Raw genomic sequence first — 19,167 nt, forward strand, 5'->3', positions numbered from 1 at the left:
CCAAGTAGTGATCAGCAGTGTCAGGTCTTTGGTGAATTGCTTCAGGCCCATTAATATTGGAAGAGCAGGACTGGGAAGAATGGAGAAACATGCAACAGAGGTTTCAAGGTTAAAAGCAGCAAAGGAACGAGCTCTGGTGGGGATAGTGAGAGGAGAAAAGGTGCATGCATGTGTGAGAAAGAAAATGCCAGTTTCAAAGAAACTCTTTGACATGCCCAGTACCAAGCATGATGAAGCACAGCTACTGGAGGCATGGCTTTTTTCTCTGTCTGGGAGTGAACCCATATCCCTGGCCACCTGTCATCTCCAGTCCATCAGCACTGGAGAGCTGCCAGTGGATAAAACTGAGGTCAGAGGAACTATGCTGGCATCTTTTAAACCAACTTCCAATACCTGAAACAACTTATTTCATAAAGGGCCAGGCCTGCTTGTTCAGCAGAATGTGCCTTCTGACCACTTTTTCAGCCATAGCCAAGAGCATCAGCACACAGCAGCCTGGGTTGTGACAGCTCCCTCCTCTGCTTGGGGGTTGAGGGTAGGGGAGAGTCAGTATTGCTGCTACTGCGTGCCTGGCTCCACAAATCTCCATGTCTGCAAGAAGGGATTTCAAAAGCTCCCACTTCTGACATTCCTACACAGAGCTTTGTAGACAAACTGAATGATGGCAAAGAAGCCTGCGAATTATGCCTGGGAAAGGCTTAGTTTGTCTATTTGAAGAGCATCTGTTCGGGAGGAGGCTGCAGCCATATGTGAATTCTTCAGTTTTTTATACCCCACACTGCCCCCCTCAGCAGAGGGATTTGCTACTCAGCCTTCAGCACGTACCAAAAAGCAAGCTGTGTCACATACTAGGAAAGCAGCGACTCTATCAGCTGTTCTCACAACCGGAACCAGACATTTTAAAAGCCTGTCATGGCAACGCTTCTTGACTCAGAACCCATCCTGACCTGTGGGAAAGGGAAGCACTAGAAGCCATCTTGAGTCTCAATTACAAAGGCTGTATTACAGTTTACATCTAGCACAGCAGGGGCAGCTCCAAAGCAATTGCTGTGAATGGAGCTGGGGCAGAAACGCCTCAAGAAAAGTGGTGCAGCTCTTCCCATTCACACAAATCTAGCACTTCACCTATGACCAGGACACTGAGGCATGCAGCCCTCATGGGGACCAGAGAACACAGATATAAAATTAGAAACACACAAACTTATTTTGACAATTCCATTTTCTTCCGTTTGAGTTCTCTTGAAATGAAGAAAACTCTTCAGCTCTCTCTTAAAGACTGAATGAGGGCTGGAGAGAACTCAGCAGTAAAATGCACTAGCTGCTCCTGCAGAATGCACAGGTTTGATTTCCAGAACGCACACAGGAGCTTATAACCATTTGAAACTCCAGTTCCTGAGGATCCAGTGTCCTCTTCTGGTTTCTATGGGCACTGCACACACATAGTGTACAGCTATTCAAGCAGAAAAAATGATAAGTTGGTGACAAATGTAATTTTTTTGTTAAAAAACATAGTATATGCTTCTCTTGACCCTCAGCAGGCCTATGTAGGGATGTCTCCTATCAATTCCGTGTCTAGCCTTCCAATCCAGCTTTATGCATGCTAGCAAACACCTTTCTCATTCCATTTAAGATTTCAATGTAGAGATGAGTATGGTGTTGCATGCCTGTCACCGCAGCACTGGGAACAGAAGGTCTTTGTATCCAAACCAAACCAAACCAACTCAACACAAGCACTCTGCATTCATTATCCTACTCCTTGCTCTTTTCACTCAGTGTATACTGAAGGCAGCCACATGCTAGCATAATATACTTGAGGGGCCATATATGTCCTGCCACCTGCTTTAGTAATTATAATCATAAACACAGCCTGTTTACTTGTTTATGTGTAACCTACAGTTACTTTCAGGCCAAAAGCAGAAGTGAGCAGTCAGACAAGAGTGTATGGTCTGTAAAACCTAAAATAGTTACTCTCTTGCTTTTAAAAGAGGTTTGGTGCCTCCTATCTAGCAAATGCCATAGTAATAACATAGCTAATTATTTCCTATTCTAACTATCCAAAGAGAAAATGGATAGCTTCCTCCCCATTTTTTGACAAGGTCTCATTCTGCAGCCAGTTGGGCCTCAAATTCTTCCTGCCTCTGACTCCTGAGTGCTGGAATTACAGGCATGAACCATTAACTCTGGTCTTGGAAATGGATTATCCTTAAGAATAAAATATGGCCTGGTGATGACAACATGTTTTAATCCCAGCACTGGTAGAGGCCAGTCTGGTCTACAGAGCACGTTCCAGGACAGCTGGTCTACACAGAGAAACCCTGTCTCAAAAACCAAATAAAATAAGAACAAACAAAATAATAGAATTAAAACTTATACTTGGGAAGAATTAAGAATTAAGGATGAGGAAGAAGTCAAGATTCAAGAGGGAACTTCAGAGAGAGCAACCACCTCTTCAAAATGTTACTTCTTCTTTGTAGAGGAAGTAAGAAGGGAACCATGGGTTTTTGATAAGAGGAAATTCCCCTCTGCTGTATGGGAGCTATTCCTTCTGTTTGTGTTTTTCTAAGGTTAGGCAACACTGCTTGGAACATACCGTAACCAAATTAGGAAACAAACTGGCTGATATCTCTTAAGTGGTCACCACATGGTCAGGATGTACAGGCATGCAGAGACAGTGATGGATGGGAAGGGAGTATCAGTTCCAGAAGGAAATGCTATTTGCTTGAGAAATCAAGCTTAAAACTTACAGTTATTCAGAATTAATATTTTTTCTTGCTGTGGCAGACCAAAAAGGAAAAAAAGGGGGTGGGTACATGCTTCCAAAAGGCTAGGTGTGGCAGTACACATTTGTGATCCAGCACTCCTGTGGAGGAAGAACAGTACAGCACACAAGTTTGAGTCTAGCCTGGGGTACATACGTAATAAGATGGGGGAGAAGGCAGAGAGACAGGAAGTTTCCAGAAACAAACCATGTGGACCAGTGAAATGTGCCACTTATCTTCTTGTACAGTCCCAGGGCAGCACAGGTGAGATAGGCCAGGGATATCGCATTAATCAGCATTTCAACCGATTAACAGAGTCAAGAGCTGAAGATATGGCTGGTGGCAGAGCATTGCCGGGCATATGCAAAACCTCGGTTTTGGCTAGTAAGAAGGAACAGAGAAAAGTCTACTTTAAAGGCAGGAAAAAAGTAAGAAAAAAAAAGTTCTGTGGAATTTCCATTTTCAGGTTACCTATCCAGCTGCTCTACTTGCCGGAACAGTGATGCTTCAAGTTGGTCCTACAGCTTCAAAACGGGGTCTAGTTATGTGATACTTGACTCCCACGGACCTTGTTCTGCCATTTCTAATTAATGATTCTCTCTTTCAGGAATGATTTGTGATTAATTTCTGAATGGGAGCCAGCTGAATACAGAACCTAGTCCAACCAGCACTATCTGAGTAACAATGTTCAACCTTAGCTTTGTTTTTCCTCCCAAATTTCTGAATCAGCAAGAATTTTGGATGATCTTTATTTCCTTAAAAAAAAAAATGAGCTCCACACGGTTCCAGCTTCCATTATGAAACTGGCCAGAATGAAGAAAGATTTAAAAGATAAAGCAAACTGTGGTTCTTTATAGTAAATCCTTACTTTGTCTTGAAGCAGCTTTTCCTTTGAGACACTTGCCCAGCCGTGTGTTAGGATGTTAGCCTAGCCCTTTGCCTCGGGAGCACAGGGCAGAAACTCCACAGTCACTATCTTAAAAGTATTCTATTAAAAGCATTCATTAATTTTGGGGGCTTGAGAGATGGCTCAGTCAGTGGTTAGGAACACTGACTACTCTTCTAGAGGACTGGGGTTTAATTACCAGCATCTACATGGCAGCTAACAATTGTCTGTAATTTCAAGATCTGGCACCCTCACACACATATATACAGGCAAAACATAATGCAAATAAAATAAAAATTATCATTATAAAATAATTATTTTATTAGCTTTAGTGTGTGTGAGAGAGAGAAAGAGAGAGAGGGGGGGGGGGGACCGTGAAGGCCAGAGACTTCAGGTCCCCTGAAGCTGGAGTTACATCTGTTTGTGAGCTGCCTAACCTGGTTGCTGGGAACTGAACATGGGTTCTCACCAAGAGCAGCAGGTGCTCTTAAGCACTAAGCCAACTAAAGCTCCATCCCCACTCAAAGTATTATAATGGTGTCAAAAGGGCTGGGTGTTTGCTTTCTCTTTTGATTTTTTTTTTTTTTTTGAGACAGGGTTTCATGTAGCCCAGGCTGGCCTCAAATTCCTTGCTGTCCTTGCCTCTTAAGTGCTAATACTGCAGATGTGCACTACCAAACTTGAGTATTTACTTTTTAAAAAGTACTTCTATGTTGGTTCTAACTATTATCCAGGATTCTTTTTTTTTCTAGACATGGTTTTACTTTCCAACAGTCCTGACTCTCCTGGAACTAGCTCTTTAGATCAGGCTGGCCTGGAACTCACAGAGATCCATCTGCTTATGCCTTCTGGGTGCTGGGAAAAAGTTTTTTGCCACCACCGCCCAGAAGACTGGGTTTTTTTTTTTTTTTTAAACAATTTACACTTTACTCAAATTTTATACTTTCCAAAAGACTCTGGGTGACTAACATAAACATACCAATTAAAATTTCTACTGGCTAAGAACATAGAGGATATCTAGGGTACATGATCTCCCAAGTCTCTTTAAAAAACTAGATCTCTACAATTATAAGCCATGAGACCAAAAGTCAATATTAAATATCTGAGCAGGCTCCACTGGACAAATAGAAAGGTAAACAAACACCACATCCATCTTGAGCACCCGTGCTCCAATCTTATTGCAGGCAGGGCGGGTGCAGAGATGAGTTCTCCTACAGCTTCCAGTCATGCTGGAGCCTGCACTAAGCAGGCCAGGGCTAATCAGAGCAGCTCTCCTTGCCTGTCTCTGCTTTCTCCCCATGGTACAGCAGACGTGGCAGCTATAGACAAATTTCATTGCCCTTTTATGGTAGAAAAATGAATTGCTTGCCCAGTGTTGGGGCCCAGAGATGACAGAAGGGGAAAGCTGTCATTTGTTGTGGTTTTTGGCAGCCACAGAATAGTGTTCTTCCTTCAACCACCCTTGGCTATATGGTACACACCAGGCATCTGCTAAGGAATACAGGCCTGGTTAACTGTTGGAGGCATTCTGCCTTAGCCTGCCTGTGAATGGATAAGCCATTTATGAGGAGTGGCGAGCCTTGGTTTTGTGGAAGTGTTTTTTTTTTTTTTTTTTAAAATAAAACAAAGCATGAGAATGTTTTGTTTTGTGTGAAAGGTCTAAGCAGAGATGCCCCTGAAGTTAGAGTTCCAACAACTGGAATCAAGTACCTTGTCACAAGCTAGTGGGACTCAGGTTGTGCAGTGTACAAGACAGAGGGGACCAGTGTGGCCAAGGGTTCCCCATCTCCTGCGAAGCACAGAGGGCCAGGAAAACAGCCATCTACTGCAGATAAGTCCACCCCAGGAAAGCACAGCAATGTCCCAGGACCTTCTGCTGATAAAGCAGTAGTTTGCAACACAGTCCTTAAATTGTTTGCATTTCTGTCAAGAGGCCCACAGAAAAAAAGCAGGCTTCCCAGCAGCTGCAGACTCACATTGCAAAAGGAGAATTAGGCAATTCTCTGTAGGCCCATCAAGAGTTAGGGAAATTAAGCTTATCTGAGTGAGAAAAATTAAGCTTATCCAACATACTTTCAGCTGGAAAACAAGCTTTTTAAAATGAGGGGTGGGTATTACACAACTGTGATGCTTGCAGTTTCTTCCACATTTAAAGGACAAAAAACAAAATAAAACAAAACAAAAAAGGCAAGCTGGCCTGTCAAATTGTAGGGATACACCAACTGCCCAGGAATCTGCTCCAGGGACAACCACAGGAAACTATAGGAAAGAGGAACGATACTCCTGGGCATGCATGTTGGTCTTTACCCCATATGGCCCTGGACTGACCTGTGTGGCCCAAAGCCACCTCTCATTGGCATCTATAGTTTTACCAAAGGACTGGTGCTTCTTCAGTCACTTCCATCTCAGCTTTCTGGAGAAAGAGCCATGCAAACACTCGGAGATTTAGGGTAAAATTAATTAAGGACTGCAAGGTGGCCAGCTACCAGTTGTGGTATGTTGACAAGGCTCCCTGAAGGTCTCTATCTACTACTGCTTTTTCTCAAAGTTAAAGGTTTACCCTCTAAAGCACCATGAACCCACTGTGACCCATGTAATAGTTCCCTGGTATCTGCAGAACTAATTTCACCCTCCTTGCTCTACACTGTTGATAGTCCATGATCTGGAGTTTATTTTGCTACCTAATTCTACTTCCTCCCACTATGGTCATACTTGTCTATGGCTGACCACGAATACAGCCTGGCTCACGTGATCCTCTGGGACCACAGCAAAATTCTGTCTCCACATATTAGGTCTCACTGTAGCACAGTCAGGTTAAAACCCAGCTCACATCAGTGGCAAATCCTACTGACGTTTGCTTCCTGGGAGTCCCACTATCTCCCACTGCTGTTTAGATGAGTCGGCCTATAGCATTCTTTCCACTACAGCTGTTGAATTACCAAACTGTTCCTATAACTGTGGTGCTCCATTTCCTCTGTGCTGGAGATGTGGAGGGCAGAGGAAGAGGACAGTACATGCCGGTCTAGGTAAGAAGCAGCAAGAAGATGCTAAAAGGAACATAAACACTGGCCTTGAGGGCAAAGGGGAGCTTTCATGGGTGAGAGAGCTTCGAATTGAGAGGACTATGGGAACTAGAGGTGTTTTTAGCCTCCAAAGTCTGACAGCAGAGAGGAAAGAAAAAAGACTAGCTGTAGTCAAAGACAAGAAAAGAAAGAGACTGTGATATTTTATTCGCTCTGGGCTAGAATCTGGATCAGCTTCTCAGGCACAGGGAGCTTTTGAAGCTGAAATGCTTTTCATATGAACCTCTGATGGGTAATAAATTTTGGGGGAAAAGTGCTTTTATGAGGCTACTGGGATTTGATCTGAGAGAATCTTAGTCTATTTCTTTTTGAAAAGCAAATGCCAATCCTAGGTTTCTAGAAAGCACTGACTTTGGACCAGAAGGACACTAAAAAGATGACTTGCCTCTATTCTGGCCTTCAGGTAGAATATCCTGTCTGCAAGCTGCCCTGCAAATGGACCAGTCAGCTGTAACCACACCATAGCCTCCATAGTAAGAAAGGGAGGAGGAGGCCACACTGATGCAGGGTCTCCAGTTTCCAGAAGCCTCTCTGCTGGCTACACTATGGCCCTTTGGGTCAAGATGAATTCCATGTGTGTAGGTAGCTCTGATAGGTTCTGCCTGCCCCACCTCCCAGGTACTGGTTAAAAAACACAGACTCTGAAAAACTCGACCACAAAACCCTCCTTCTTCCAGGATGACGAGGCCTTTGCCCTCCCACAGGCAGTTGCTGCCATTTTTCTGATACATTACTAATTTTCTCATCTCAGAAAAGTGACTGACAGCCCTAGGACAAGCCATTTAAGTGAGGTCTTTCCAGTCCCTGTTGGGAGGCAGATGCATACTAGCAAAGCCAAAGCAGACAGGAGGCACAGATAGCAAAAATGAGAAGATACAGATATGTTTTTTTTTTTTTTTTTCGAGGACAGGGTTTCCCTGTAGTTTTCTAGAGCCAGTCCTGGAACTAGCTCTTGTAGACCAGGCTGGCCTCGAACTCAGAGATCCGCCTGCCTCTGCCTCCCGAGTGCTGGGATTAAAGGTGTGCGCCACCACCGCCCGGCGATACAGATATGTTTAATGGGTATTATATTTAGTTACTGCACTGCTGGAACTTGATTGAGCCCAGGGCCTTGCACATGGCTAGGCAAGTGTTCCACCACCAAACTACACCTCCAACACTGGTACTATTATTATTATTATTATTTTTTTTGGTTTTTCGAGACAGGGTTTCTCTGCAGCTTTAAAGCCTGTCCTGGAGCTAGCTCTTGTAGACCAGGCTGGTCTCAAACTCACAGAGATCCGCCTGCCTCTGCCTTCCAAGTGCTGGAATTAAAGGCGTGCGCCACCACCGCCCAGCTAACACAGTAATATTTTAATACTAATTATTTTTGGGTAAGAAAAATGCAAGGCAGATAATATAAAGAATCCATACACCCAGCCACTAATGGCTACTAATGATTGACTCATGGCCTATCCTAGCTTATCTGCCCACTTCATCTTCTTCCATCCCCTATTGTATAACCATGAAACAAATTCCAGACTACATGGTTCATTTATAAACAATTCAGTGTCTATCTCCAAAAGATAGACTCTGAAACTGACACAATAAAATCATTCCAAAAATACAGAAAGAGCAACTGGAAGCCCTAGGTTTGACTCCCACGGGACATTACTTGCTACTGTGTGATTCCAAGCATAAGGTAACTAACACCAACTAGGGGAGAGCTCCATTAGACATGTCTCTGGATTTCAGTCTAAGGATGGTGTCAAGCTCTCAAGCTAGGGAGTCATGACTACACATACTGAGTTAGCCCTGACCCCAGCAGATCAGAATCTATTTTTCCCCACTACTAACTCTGAGTTACCAAGGTTACCGAGTCATCTCAGGGTTCATTACCATGCAGTGCAGACACAGAGCACACAGTGCACCACAGTTTCAAAGGGGCCAACATCTTCCCCTGTTGCGGGCAGTGAGGTTTTCCAGGTCAGGGTAGCAGGCCAGAAAGAGACTTTTGTTTTTTAACTGTGGTCTGTCAGAAGGTCGTGGAGAGTGCGGGGAATAGTGAGTTAACAGTTGTTTCCACTCCGTTTCTTGTCTCTAGTTCAGGGAGGACTAAAGGGTCAGAAGCCATGAAAAACCTGAATTCAGAGAAAATGCAAAATCCACAAAGAGCACCTATGGTCCCAGAGTTGCTCTCATTTTGCTCAGTAAATGTTCCCCCATCCCTTTGCTACCACTTCCCTCCCATGTTCTATGCCTTGACACACACAGCCCCTCCAGGACTGAGGAGCTTCCTGCCTCTGATATTGCCATAGCAACAATGTCTCTTCTACCTGGAAAAGCTGGAAACCCTGCAGTGCTCTGTGCTGAGAATGCAAAGGAGGGGACCCATTGCCCATGCTCTCTCTGGCACCCTCATTGCACATGCGCACTCTCTCACACAGAGCCCTTGCTCAAGGACATTACAATGAAATCATTAAAACAAATTGAAGTGCTGACCCCTGGTAATTCACAATTAGTGAAAATAAGATGGGGTAAACCATTGTTCATAAAAGAGTTTGCAGATTATTGATTCTTGAGAGATTTTTAATATGAGATTTTTTAAAGACAACCAAAACACATTTTTCTTTCAGTGAAGTCATAAACAGAAAAATTTCATTAAAGCATAAGTAAACTGGTGTGTGGTTTTTAGAAAGAGCTCCTGGAAGCCTATGATCCTGGCAGAATGTGCAAATGAGATGAGGCTGTGATGGGCCTGAAAATCAAAGCTAAACCATAAAGCAACTAAGAGGGGCAGTTTCTATTTCAATAGATTAAAAATTCCATCTTTTTCTGTAAGTAGTACAGAACAAACACAAGAGGTGGCAGGTATGTTCTGCTTCAAAATCAGCAGACAATAGTAGTCCCGACTTGAAGCAGAGGCAGGGGAAGTAGCCTGGAATCCAAAGGCTACAGCCTCCCATTAAGTAAAAAAAATGTGACCAAGTCACACAGACATGCATATCTTTTTTTTTTTTTTTTTGGTTTTTCAAGACAGGGTTTCTCTAGCTTTGGAGCCTATCCTGGAGCTAGCTCTTGTAGACCAGGCTGGCCTCGAGCTCATAGAGATCTGCCTGCCTCTGCCTCCCAGGTGCTGGGACTAAAGGCGTGCGCCACCACCGCCCGGCTCAGGACTCCCTATTCTAACCCCTCCCTTTTCTGACTCCAATTAAGTAGTATGAAGAGAGCCTTCACATAAGGCTTAGCAATTTTTTTGTCACCAAGACATTTGGTTCTTGTCAATGCTAACTTCCTGATTAAAGGTCCTCTCTGATAGAATATGAGTCTAGGCTCATCATCTCTGGGACAATGTGAAAGGCTTGGTTTGTCTAGGAGTCAGCACATTAACTGGATTCCCTCAATACAGTGTGGTTAGTAAGTGCCAACGGCCTTACAACCACAGTTGGAGCTCTTCTGACAAATGACAGCTGGACCAGATTCATTTACATTCTCTCCACACATTCATTCAGCTACTGCAGGAAGCTACAGATGCATAGTTTTTAACAGCACACTGTTTTCCTACAGATGTGATTTTTGGTTATATTTCATAGACATAAGAGTTAAGAGCAATGGAAATCGGATGGAATAGGGCCTGACAACTTTTTTTATGAAAAAAAAAAATGAGCAGGGAAGAGGGTTTGTAGGTGGAATGGACAAATAAACCAAACCCAAGTGATCTTGGGCAGAGATGGGTGGTTACACAACCACACTCACAGTCTCAGTGTCTACTAAAAGACCCCATACAAGATCTTCATGTTATTTTCATTCAACTCTTTATACTGGCTGTCTTTCCTTAGCACTTACTTATTGTGGACTGGTGAATCTCTACCTTAAGACCCTTGGGCCAATTTTCTAGAAAGCTCTACGTGTACTGCTGGAGCATATAGCAGAGTTGTAGCTCCAGATTCAACACGGGAAATGTCTGATATTACACAGAATATTTGAAGCCATCTCAGAACCTACAAAACCTACCATTCTTCCATTCCATACCAAATTAACACCCTTATCCACTGCTGAAAAGCAGCACGGAAAAACAATGCTTTGCAAGCATACCAGGAAACTGAACCTACAGACATGCACTTCATCACCTCCATGAGATGCAACCTATTTCACATAAGACAGTCTCAGTCTTTAAGGATTTGGGCAGCAAGCCTCCCTTTTTCAGATAACGCCTCACTATAATGCCTTATCTCAGAAATGACGGTTCCTGGAATCCAACTGGAGTGTAGGTTACTGGCAAACACTGCATGCAATGAGAAAGCGGATGCCCTTTGGTCTTACCCCAGGCCAAATTAGCTCATGCTCATTTTTTGTACATGCAAATCCTCAAGGATAAGTGCAGTTTAGCAATCTTGTTGACAGAGAGAAAGAAGGTCACCTAGAGAATTAGGGCAAGTATGGAGAAAAGGTAGATGTCCTCCTAAACAGTTATCAATCTCTGCAAGTGAAGTTCTGAATGCACGCGTTGGTTTGCTTAGCACTAACATGGAAGAAATTTTGACAATTCTGTTACAAGACAGTTGTGTGACAACAATACTTTGTAAATACCCCAAAGGGAAGATGATGACCCCTAACTGTGGAGTACTAGTGCCATCTAGTGGCATTTTATTCCATAGCACACACAAGACAGCCTAACATGGATACTTCTTTACAGTCTATTATGAGCTTGGTTTTTATTTTATCTCCCACAGACCCCTTTCCCAAAGAACAGAAAAGGAACCTAGAACATGAGTGCCATTTTCTATAGGTAAAGTTCTGAAGTACATGGCCCTGGAAGCTGTGCCACCCTGTGCTGCATTCTCTTCACCGTGAATACTATACATAAGATGAAAAAGCTGGATGCTCTGAGAACCACCTAACATTTGCACAGTATCAAACGACAGGCTCCAACCTCTTTCTCCCCTCAACCTCTTCAGACTGCGTGACCTGTCACTTTGCAAATGTGCACTGAGGAACTGGCAAACACACAGACAAGATACTTTACTTCCACCTTGAAATCCAAATATGCTAAAAGCAACAACTTTTTTTTCTGCTGATATCCTGCGAGATCCCCATTCCATCATGCAGTGGATCAAAGCAGAAGACTCGCCTGTACCTTTCTTGCCTTACCCACATTTAGCCTGTAACTTACAACCCTGACCTGGGATCCTCTTCTCAAAACTCCCAGCCACTTCTGGTCCTTGAGATTGGAAACTATTGCTGAGACAACTTGAACCTCAGTAGTACCAGAGTCATTTCTTGGTCATGGTGCACTTCCATCTTAACAGGGGAACAGAAAGTGAACTATAAATGCCCTGCCCTCTGCAAAACTGTGACAAAAATTAACATGATATCCATTAGGAACTGCTAGCTAAAACAAAATGTTGTATAAGCAGATACCAATTTTTCTGATTCAAACTACTCAGTGCACAGTAATTCTTTTATTTCCTCTCTTCTAGACCTGGCAATTACTGTTCAGAATCCTGCTGCTTGCATCTGGTTGCCTTTAAAAACTGTATGTACTTTTCTCCTGCCACAAACTTCTGACATGACATTCTGCTTGCCCAACAGAAACACAAAGAAATTCACCTCTATGAAGCCAAAATGTCTTTTCTCTTGGTAATCTGGTTATTTCAAGCATTTGTTATAGTAATAGAAAACTAGCACAGTTACCTTGTTCTTGATCTCAGCAAAGAAACTTTCCATACATTTGAATTTTTCTGTTTTCTTGCTGCTACTGATTTTTAGCTTCACTCCACTGTGGTCAGAAAAGACACTTGGTATGATGACAATCTTAAGTCTTAATACTTGCACTGTGAACTACCATTCTATCCTGGAGATAGCACACTTCATGTGCGCTTGCAAGGGGGTTCTTTTACTTCTGATTTACAGAATGTTCTGTGTCTGTTAGGTCCACTCAGTCTATAATGTCACCGAAGTCAGCTACTTTTTCAGTCTTCTGTTGGGCTGCTCTATCCATCATAGATCTTGTTTGCGTGCTACAATCCATTACTTCCTTCAATTCTATTAATGTCTGCTTCAAAATGGGTGCATATAGTCAGTCATCTCTTAGGTGATTGGATTTAGGCTTCCTGTGTGATCTGAATGAGAATGCTGCTCTACTGGCTCAAGCGTTTGAACACTAGCAGTGGTGCTGCTTGGGGAGTTATAGGAGGTGCAGCCTTGCTGGAAGAAAGTATATGACTGGGGGTGGCTTTGAGATAAAATATGTTTACCCTACACTTCTAATTTGCTCTTTCTGCTTCATGTTTGTGATCATGATGTGATCTGTCAGTTTCCTGCTTCTGCCACCATACCTCCTTGCCCTTATAATCTCTTCCTTCTATAAGGTGCTTTCCTTGATCATGGTGTCAGAGCAACAGAGAAGTAACTATCAACCCCTTTGGGTAGCCAATTTTCCTAATGCTCTAGTTCCCTATATGAAATTGCAACAGTATTTGTGTATAACCTATGCACACCCTCACTTAAAACAACCTCTTAGGGAAGACTGATTAAAAAAAGTTTGTACATGTTTAAAGCAGGAGCCATTTTTCCTTCAGGTATTTTTATCTGTGATTAGCTGAATCTATGGCTACAGATGCCATGGATACACAGGCTGATCATGTATTTATAACTGTTTGTCTTCTCTTTCACATGATAGTTTTTAAGTTTATTTTGTTGAAGAATAGTCAACCTGCTCTCTTGATTATCATTTCTGCTTAATTCCTTTCCTTTCGCCTTCAGCCAGCATATATTTGCAAACCCAGTACAGGCTTTTTGTAGATAGCATAACTCCAGGGCCTGATTTAAAGTACAGTCACTCTGCATGTCGTTTGTTCAAGAATTTATTCCATGTTGCATTTAAAGCATCACCAGTAAGAAGGAACTTAATATCACTGTTGCGTTTTTGGGTGTTTTTTTTTTTTTTTTGTTTTGTTTTGTTTTTTTTTGTTTTGTTTTTTTTTGGTGTGGTGTTTGGTTTTTTTTGGTCCTTTTGTTTCCTGTATGCCTTTATGCTTGGATTCCTTATCAACATTCCTTTTTCGGTTTTCTTTTGCATATTCTCTATAGAAGTCTTCCCTGAGGTTACCATCGGACATACATAAAATATCTTGTATTCATAATAATCTTTTAAACTGATAAAATTTAACTGTATACACTCTACTTTCTTATATCCACTCACTGCGGATTGACATCACAAATTACATCTTTTTGTTGTTGTTGTTGTGAATCTATTAGTACTTTTGAAGAGTTTTTGTCTTTTAAACTCTATACTATTTATATATAACCACCATATTCCATAATTCTGTATGTCCATACAAATTTTCCCTAACATGTAATAAAGTTTTATACCAATAGGCCCACTGTAAGCTGAAAATGCATTTGATTCACCTAACATCCCAAACACCAAAGCTTAGCAACACAGTACAATATAGAAGGCTCACTGTTTACTTGTGGTTGTGTGGCTGACTGGTAACTGTAGCTTGCTGTTGTTGCACAGTATCATATTATAAAAGTATTGTTATAATACATTACTAGTCTGACAAAAAGATCAAAATTCAAAATACAGTATATTAGGCTGAGTAGATAGATGCCTTTGTGGGTTAAAGTGCTTACTTCCAAGTCTGATGACTTGATTTTGATTCCTGGGTTCCACATGGTATAAAGAGAGAACCCATAAGCTGCCCTCTGACTTCTCCATGTGCATACACCAACACAGAGACTCACATGCACACACAAATAAATGCAATTTTAAAAATAGTTTTTATTAGGGTAGAAAAACCCTAAATTAGGAAATATTTGTATATTTATTTGATAATAGACTTTATAATTTTATGTGCATTTGTGTTGCTATTTAGTCTTTTTTCCCAAATACTGGGATTAAAGGAAAATACCTGGTTTCTCTTCCCCTGCTTTCCGTGTATGTGTGTGCACGTTCATTTATGTGTGTATATATGTATGCATGTGGATCCTGAGTTCAGTTCCCAGCAACCATACAGAAGGACACGACCATCTACAGTGGGATCTGATGCCCTCTTCTGGAATAAAGGTGTGCATGCAGACAGAGCACTTATACAGAAAATAAATAAATCTTTAATAAAAAAAAAAGGGGGGGGGTCTCTCGCTGGAACTTGGGCTAACTGATGAGAGTTCTGCCTCTCAAGTGCTGAGGTTGTGGGTGTGCCACCACACCTGAAACTGAAGGCAGGATATCACACTTATGTAGCAAGTACTTTACTGACTGTGCTTTTTCTAAGCCTTGCTTTATTCTTCTTTTTCTTCATTTTTAAAAAGCTTTTATCTGTCTATCATTGGTTTAGGGATTCTCTGTAGCTTAAGGAGGATAGAAAGGCATTGGATCCTTTAGAATTGGAGTCACAAATTGTTTTGAGCTGCCGTGTTGGTGCTGGGAATTCAACACAGGTACTCTGGAAGAACAGTCAGTGCTCTCAACCTCTGAGCCATCTCTCCAGCCCCATTTTTTTTTTTAATATATTTACTTTGTATCTATGTATATGGGCACATGTACCACAGCACCATGAGTAGAGATCAGAGGACAACTTGCTGTACACTTCTTACCAGCCAAACAGGTCTTCAATGCTTTGCCTCTCCTTCACTCAGGATGCAATGTCTGCTCTCACCCAGAGCTTCCTTCACTTGTTCTATCTGCCAAAGTCCAGGCTGATGCTATTTCCTGGCCAGAACATCCCTTCACCATTCACTTGCTTTAGTTATGTTTCTATTTCTTTGTGTCTTAGCTTAGGTGCCGATTGCTCAAGCATTCCAGTGCCTGACACACCAGATACCCCCGAGGACATCTTACTGTGCCTTCTTATTCCAAGAGGCCAGAATTGTGAGATGACAATTTGTACACAACACACTGAAGTAGGGACAACTTACAAAATGGCTACATCAGTTATAAGAATACATAAAACTTTGACACAGAAAAATTAATATTAAAACAATGGAGTAAAGTCTTAGTTCATTTGTGTCTTCTTCCTTCTCCAACCTCTACTTCAGAGTTTCCCAAAGTTCAAATATTCCAATACTCAACTCTGGTCATGCATCTTTATAAAATGGCCTAATACACATCTGTCTAAAGGGAAGGCAATGTCCACTAACTAGAACCCCTAAGTGGTTTATAAATAGCTGGTAAATTTTACGACATTTTTAGAGTAGAAGCCTTATTAAAGGACTTTCAGTAGTGAGGTGACTGCATAGCTCTGGACACCTGAAATGGCTGATTATTATGAGAGAAGAGTCACATGAAAACCTACCAGATAAGACAGAGATGCTAACACACTGTTTAGTTCCTTAATCAAAAAAGTGTCACTTGGACTTTGAAAGTGGCAGGAAGTATATCTGTGTACGTACTGCATTTGAGCACAAAACAGGGAAAAGAGCAAGCAAGAAATACAACTAAGCAAAAGAAAAATAAAACCCTTCACATGTTGTGTCAGAGTACCTATCTTTATAAAATAACATACAAAAGAGATCCTGAGCTTTGAAAACTGGAATCCCACAAGTAATCTCATCTCTAACAATGCTGACTAGATCTTCAGTGACTTCATGTTCTCGTGTATCAGCATGCAGACAGACCATAAACTATATACATCATTGGGATAATGCAAAGTGCCAAAATTCAAGTAACGTGTCAGGAAAAAACTGTGTTCCTTACCTTTCGGCAGCGAGGATTAGGACAGCTGAACCTCTTCACATCGCTGTCCAACAGAGCAGGGAAGCTACATGAGGGGCATCTGGAATAAACAGGACAAGCAGATCACTCAAGTTGGTTAAAGTAGACTTCATGAGACTGTGTTACCAATGGAGTGTTAAGTAAAACAGACAGTGCTGTGTACTCCTTTAGTTTTCATTCTAACATAGACTGAGTTTCTTCCTTTACTTGGACTTATCAGGGAATACAGGCACCATCCCAGTGTTCAATATTACTGTCAACCAATCACCACAAGCTTTCAAGAATTCTTTGTAACCATTACTTTTCCTCCCAACCAGGATACAGTGACTTAGCTACAGTATGGAAGATCAGGTAGTAATAAGGTACATAGAGTCTATTGATAGATGTTTTCGTTATAAAACTTAGTTGATTATGCATTTCTCAGCAAGAAGTGCCAGAAAACCAAGACAAACCAGCTATATCACAGAATCTTCTTGCCTAATCAAGTGCTCCAGCAGACTTCACTTTTTTAAAATTTGGGGAATCAGTAGACTCTCAGAACTCACCGAACAAGTTCATCAGCATAGGCTGCAGCGACTTCCTCTTCAGCTTTCCGTTCATAGTATTTTAACAGAATGGTCTGGGGAAGCACCTTCTCTAGTTCACTGGTTGGGAAGGAACATGTGCAGCTGCCTTCCATGCAACTGAGTTCTGACTAGAATAAAGTAAGCAGACAAGAAAAAAAAAAGTTAATCAAGGATTCAGAATAACAAAAGCTAAGGGAGTGGTGGCAAGCACACAGATGTAGCAGAGTTATCCTCTTCTCTGAGAAATCATTCGTTAAACCAGGAAGCATTAACTAAGCACACAAGGGCTCTCCTCAATCCTAGTAGACTATCTTCAGCAGTCCAAACTACCATTTATAAAGACTGAACACCATTAGCTAAGGTGACATGGTTCACCTGGCGGAGGAGGCTGGTTATAGTGTCTGAAGTAAGCTGCTTCCCTTGGAAGCAGCTGTAAAGCTAAAGACCTCTTGGAAGGGGAGGGGCGAGGTGGTAACTAGGTAAGAAATGGTGAGGGAATAGTTTGGGCTTCTATTCTGATTTTCTGTGGATGGAAATCAACATAAAGTAGGGAATGTTCAGTGTCGAGCGTGGCCTCAAAGAACACCTGAAGCAAAACCTGCACATGAAATTTCAGTGTCAGGCTGGAGAGATGACTCAGTGGTTAAGAGCACTGACTGCTCTTCCAAGATGTTCTGAGTTCAATTCCCAGCAACCACATGGTGGCTCACAACCATCTGTAATGAGATCTGGTGCCCTCTTCTGGCATGCAGGCACACATGCAGACAGAACACTATATATAATAAATAAATAAATAAAATTTTAAGAAAGAAAGAAAGAAAGAAAGAAAGAAAGAAAGAAAGAAAGAAAGAAGGAAAGAAGGAAGGAAGGAAGGAAGGAAGGAAGGAAGGAAGGAAGGAAGGAAGGAAGGAAAGAAAGAAAGGTCTCCAGCTCCTTCTTCCAGAATGCTGGGATGGATGCAATTTCACATCCACATTCAGTGAAAATGCCTTAAAATGTCATTGGAGAATAGCAACAAGAAACACTATTTAGGCCCCCAAAGTCACAACTCAGCCTATATTGTCTACTAGGATCGAGGAAGGGTTAAACAGCTTCCAAACAGATCTTTATTAAGAATGGAAAGTGCCAGACATCTGGTGAACCCTAATAGAAGAGAGTTAGACACCAAAGTGAACACATGGAAATGATCTCAGTTAGTCTTCTCAAGAATCTCCTGAGCATCTCCCTTTTCCAGAACAAGAAGCTGAGGCATAAAATTTTATTTGGTTTTCTGCTTATGCCTTTTCTGGTGCAGGAGCCCACATGGCAGCTCTCTTTGGTCTTTCGGAAATCATGTCAGGGTGATACTACCATGACTTATAATTATTTGGATTTTCAATCATGATTCCCATAGCCCCTATTACTTCCTCAGTGACTAGAACAATAAGGTTAAAGTTTTTGGCCTTTTGTCCTTGGCTCCAGAACAGCTTCAAAACAGCTTCTGAGTGATAAAGCTGAGAGACATTCATTTGTTATGTTTGGTACTTTCAGCCTGAAAGAGCAGTCTCTCTGACCTTCTCTTGCCTTCTTTCAATTGCTTCTTTTTCTTCTCCAAGGCAGGCAACAGAAACTAGAATTTCTCTTCAAGGCCAGCCCCAAAAACTATATACACCATAACTCCTTCTTGTCTTTTTGTCTTGGACCTGGCCATAATTCTCAGACCTTGTTATGTGATAGCACACTGTAAGACCCTCAGTTTCAGAAGGGGTCATACTCCATACCTACAGGAGTAGTACAGAGAGCCCAGGAAAAATCTGAACATACAGTTTCGCTGAGTTTCTCTAGTCTATCAAACTCTGATGCCATTTTCACAAGTTGTCCATACTTCAATCCTATCAATGCAATAAAGTCTCTATAAAAACGTAAAGGACAGGGTCTAGAGAACTTCTGAATGTTGAATACTGGAGGCTTACAGGAAGGGGAATAAAACTCTGCAGGGCATTGGTGGCACACGACTTTAATCCCAGCACTTGGGAGGCAGAGGCAGGCGGTTCTTTGAGTTCAAGGCCAAACTGGTTTATAATAGCTAGTTCCAGGACAGGTTCCAAAGCTACAGAGAAACCCTGCAATCCCACCCCTTGCTGGGAGGATGGTGTCTCCTAGTTAGGGACAGAGCCCTTATACTAGGTAGCTTAGT

The 19,167-nt window shown here is 42.0% G+C and overlaps 1 protein-coding gene across 2 annotated transcripts in view; it reads right to left on the reverse strand.

The window, feature by feature from the left end:
- The window catches only part of Rnf216 (ring finger protein 216), a 118,195-nt gene that overhangs the window by 54,302 nt on the left and 44,726 nt on the right, over positions 1-19,167 (reverse strand). For both annotated transcript variants that reach the window (XM_038345971.1, XM_038345970.1), the window contains exons 12-13: positions 16,971-17,119; positions 16,408-16,486 (exon numbers count right to left, since the gene is read on the reverse strand). In XM_038345971.1, coding sequence (XP_038201899.1) covers positions 16,408-16,486; positions 16,971-17,119 — 228 coding nt within the window. The remainder of the gene's footprint in view (positions 1-16,407; positions 16,487-16,970; positions 17,120-19,167) is intronic.

This window comes from Arvicola amphibius, chromosome 10 (assembly GCF_903992535.2).
Source record: "Arvicola amphibius chromosome 10, mArvAmp1.2, whole genome shotgun sequence".
Classification (NCBI taxonomy): domain Eukaryota; kingdom Metazoa; phylum Chordata; class Mammalia; order Rodentia; family Cricetidae; genus Arvicola; species Arvicola amphibius.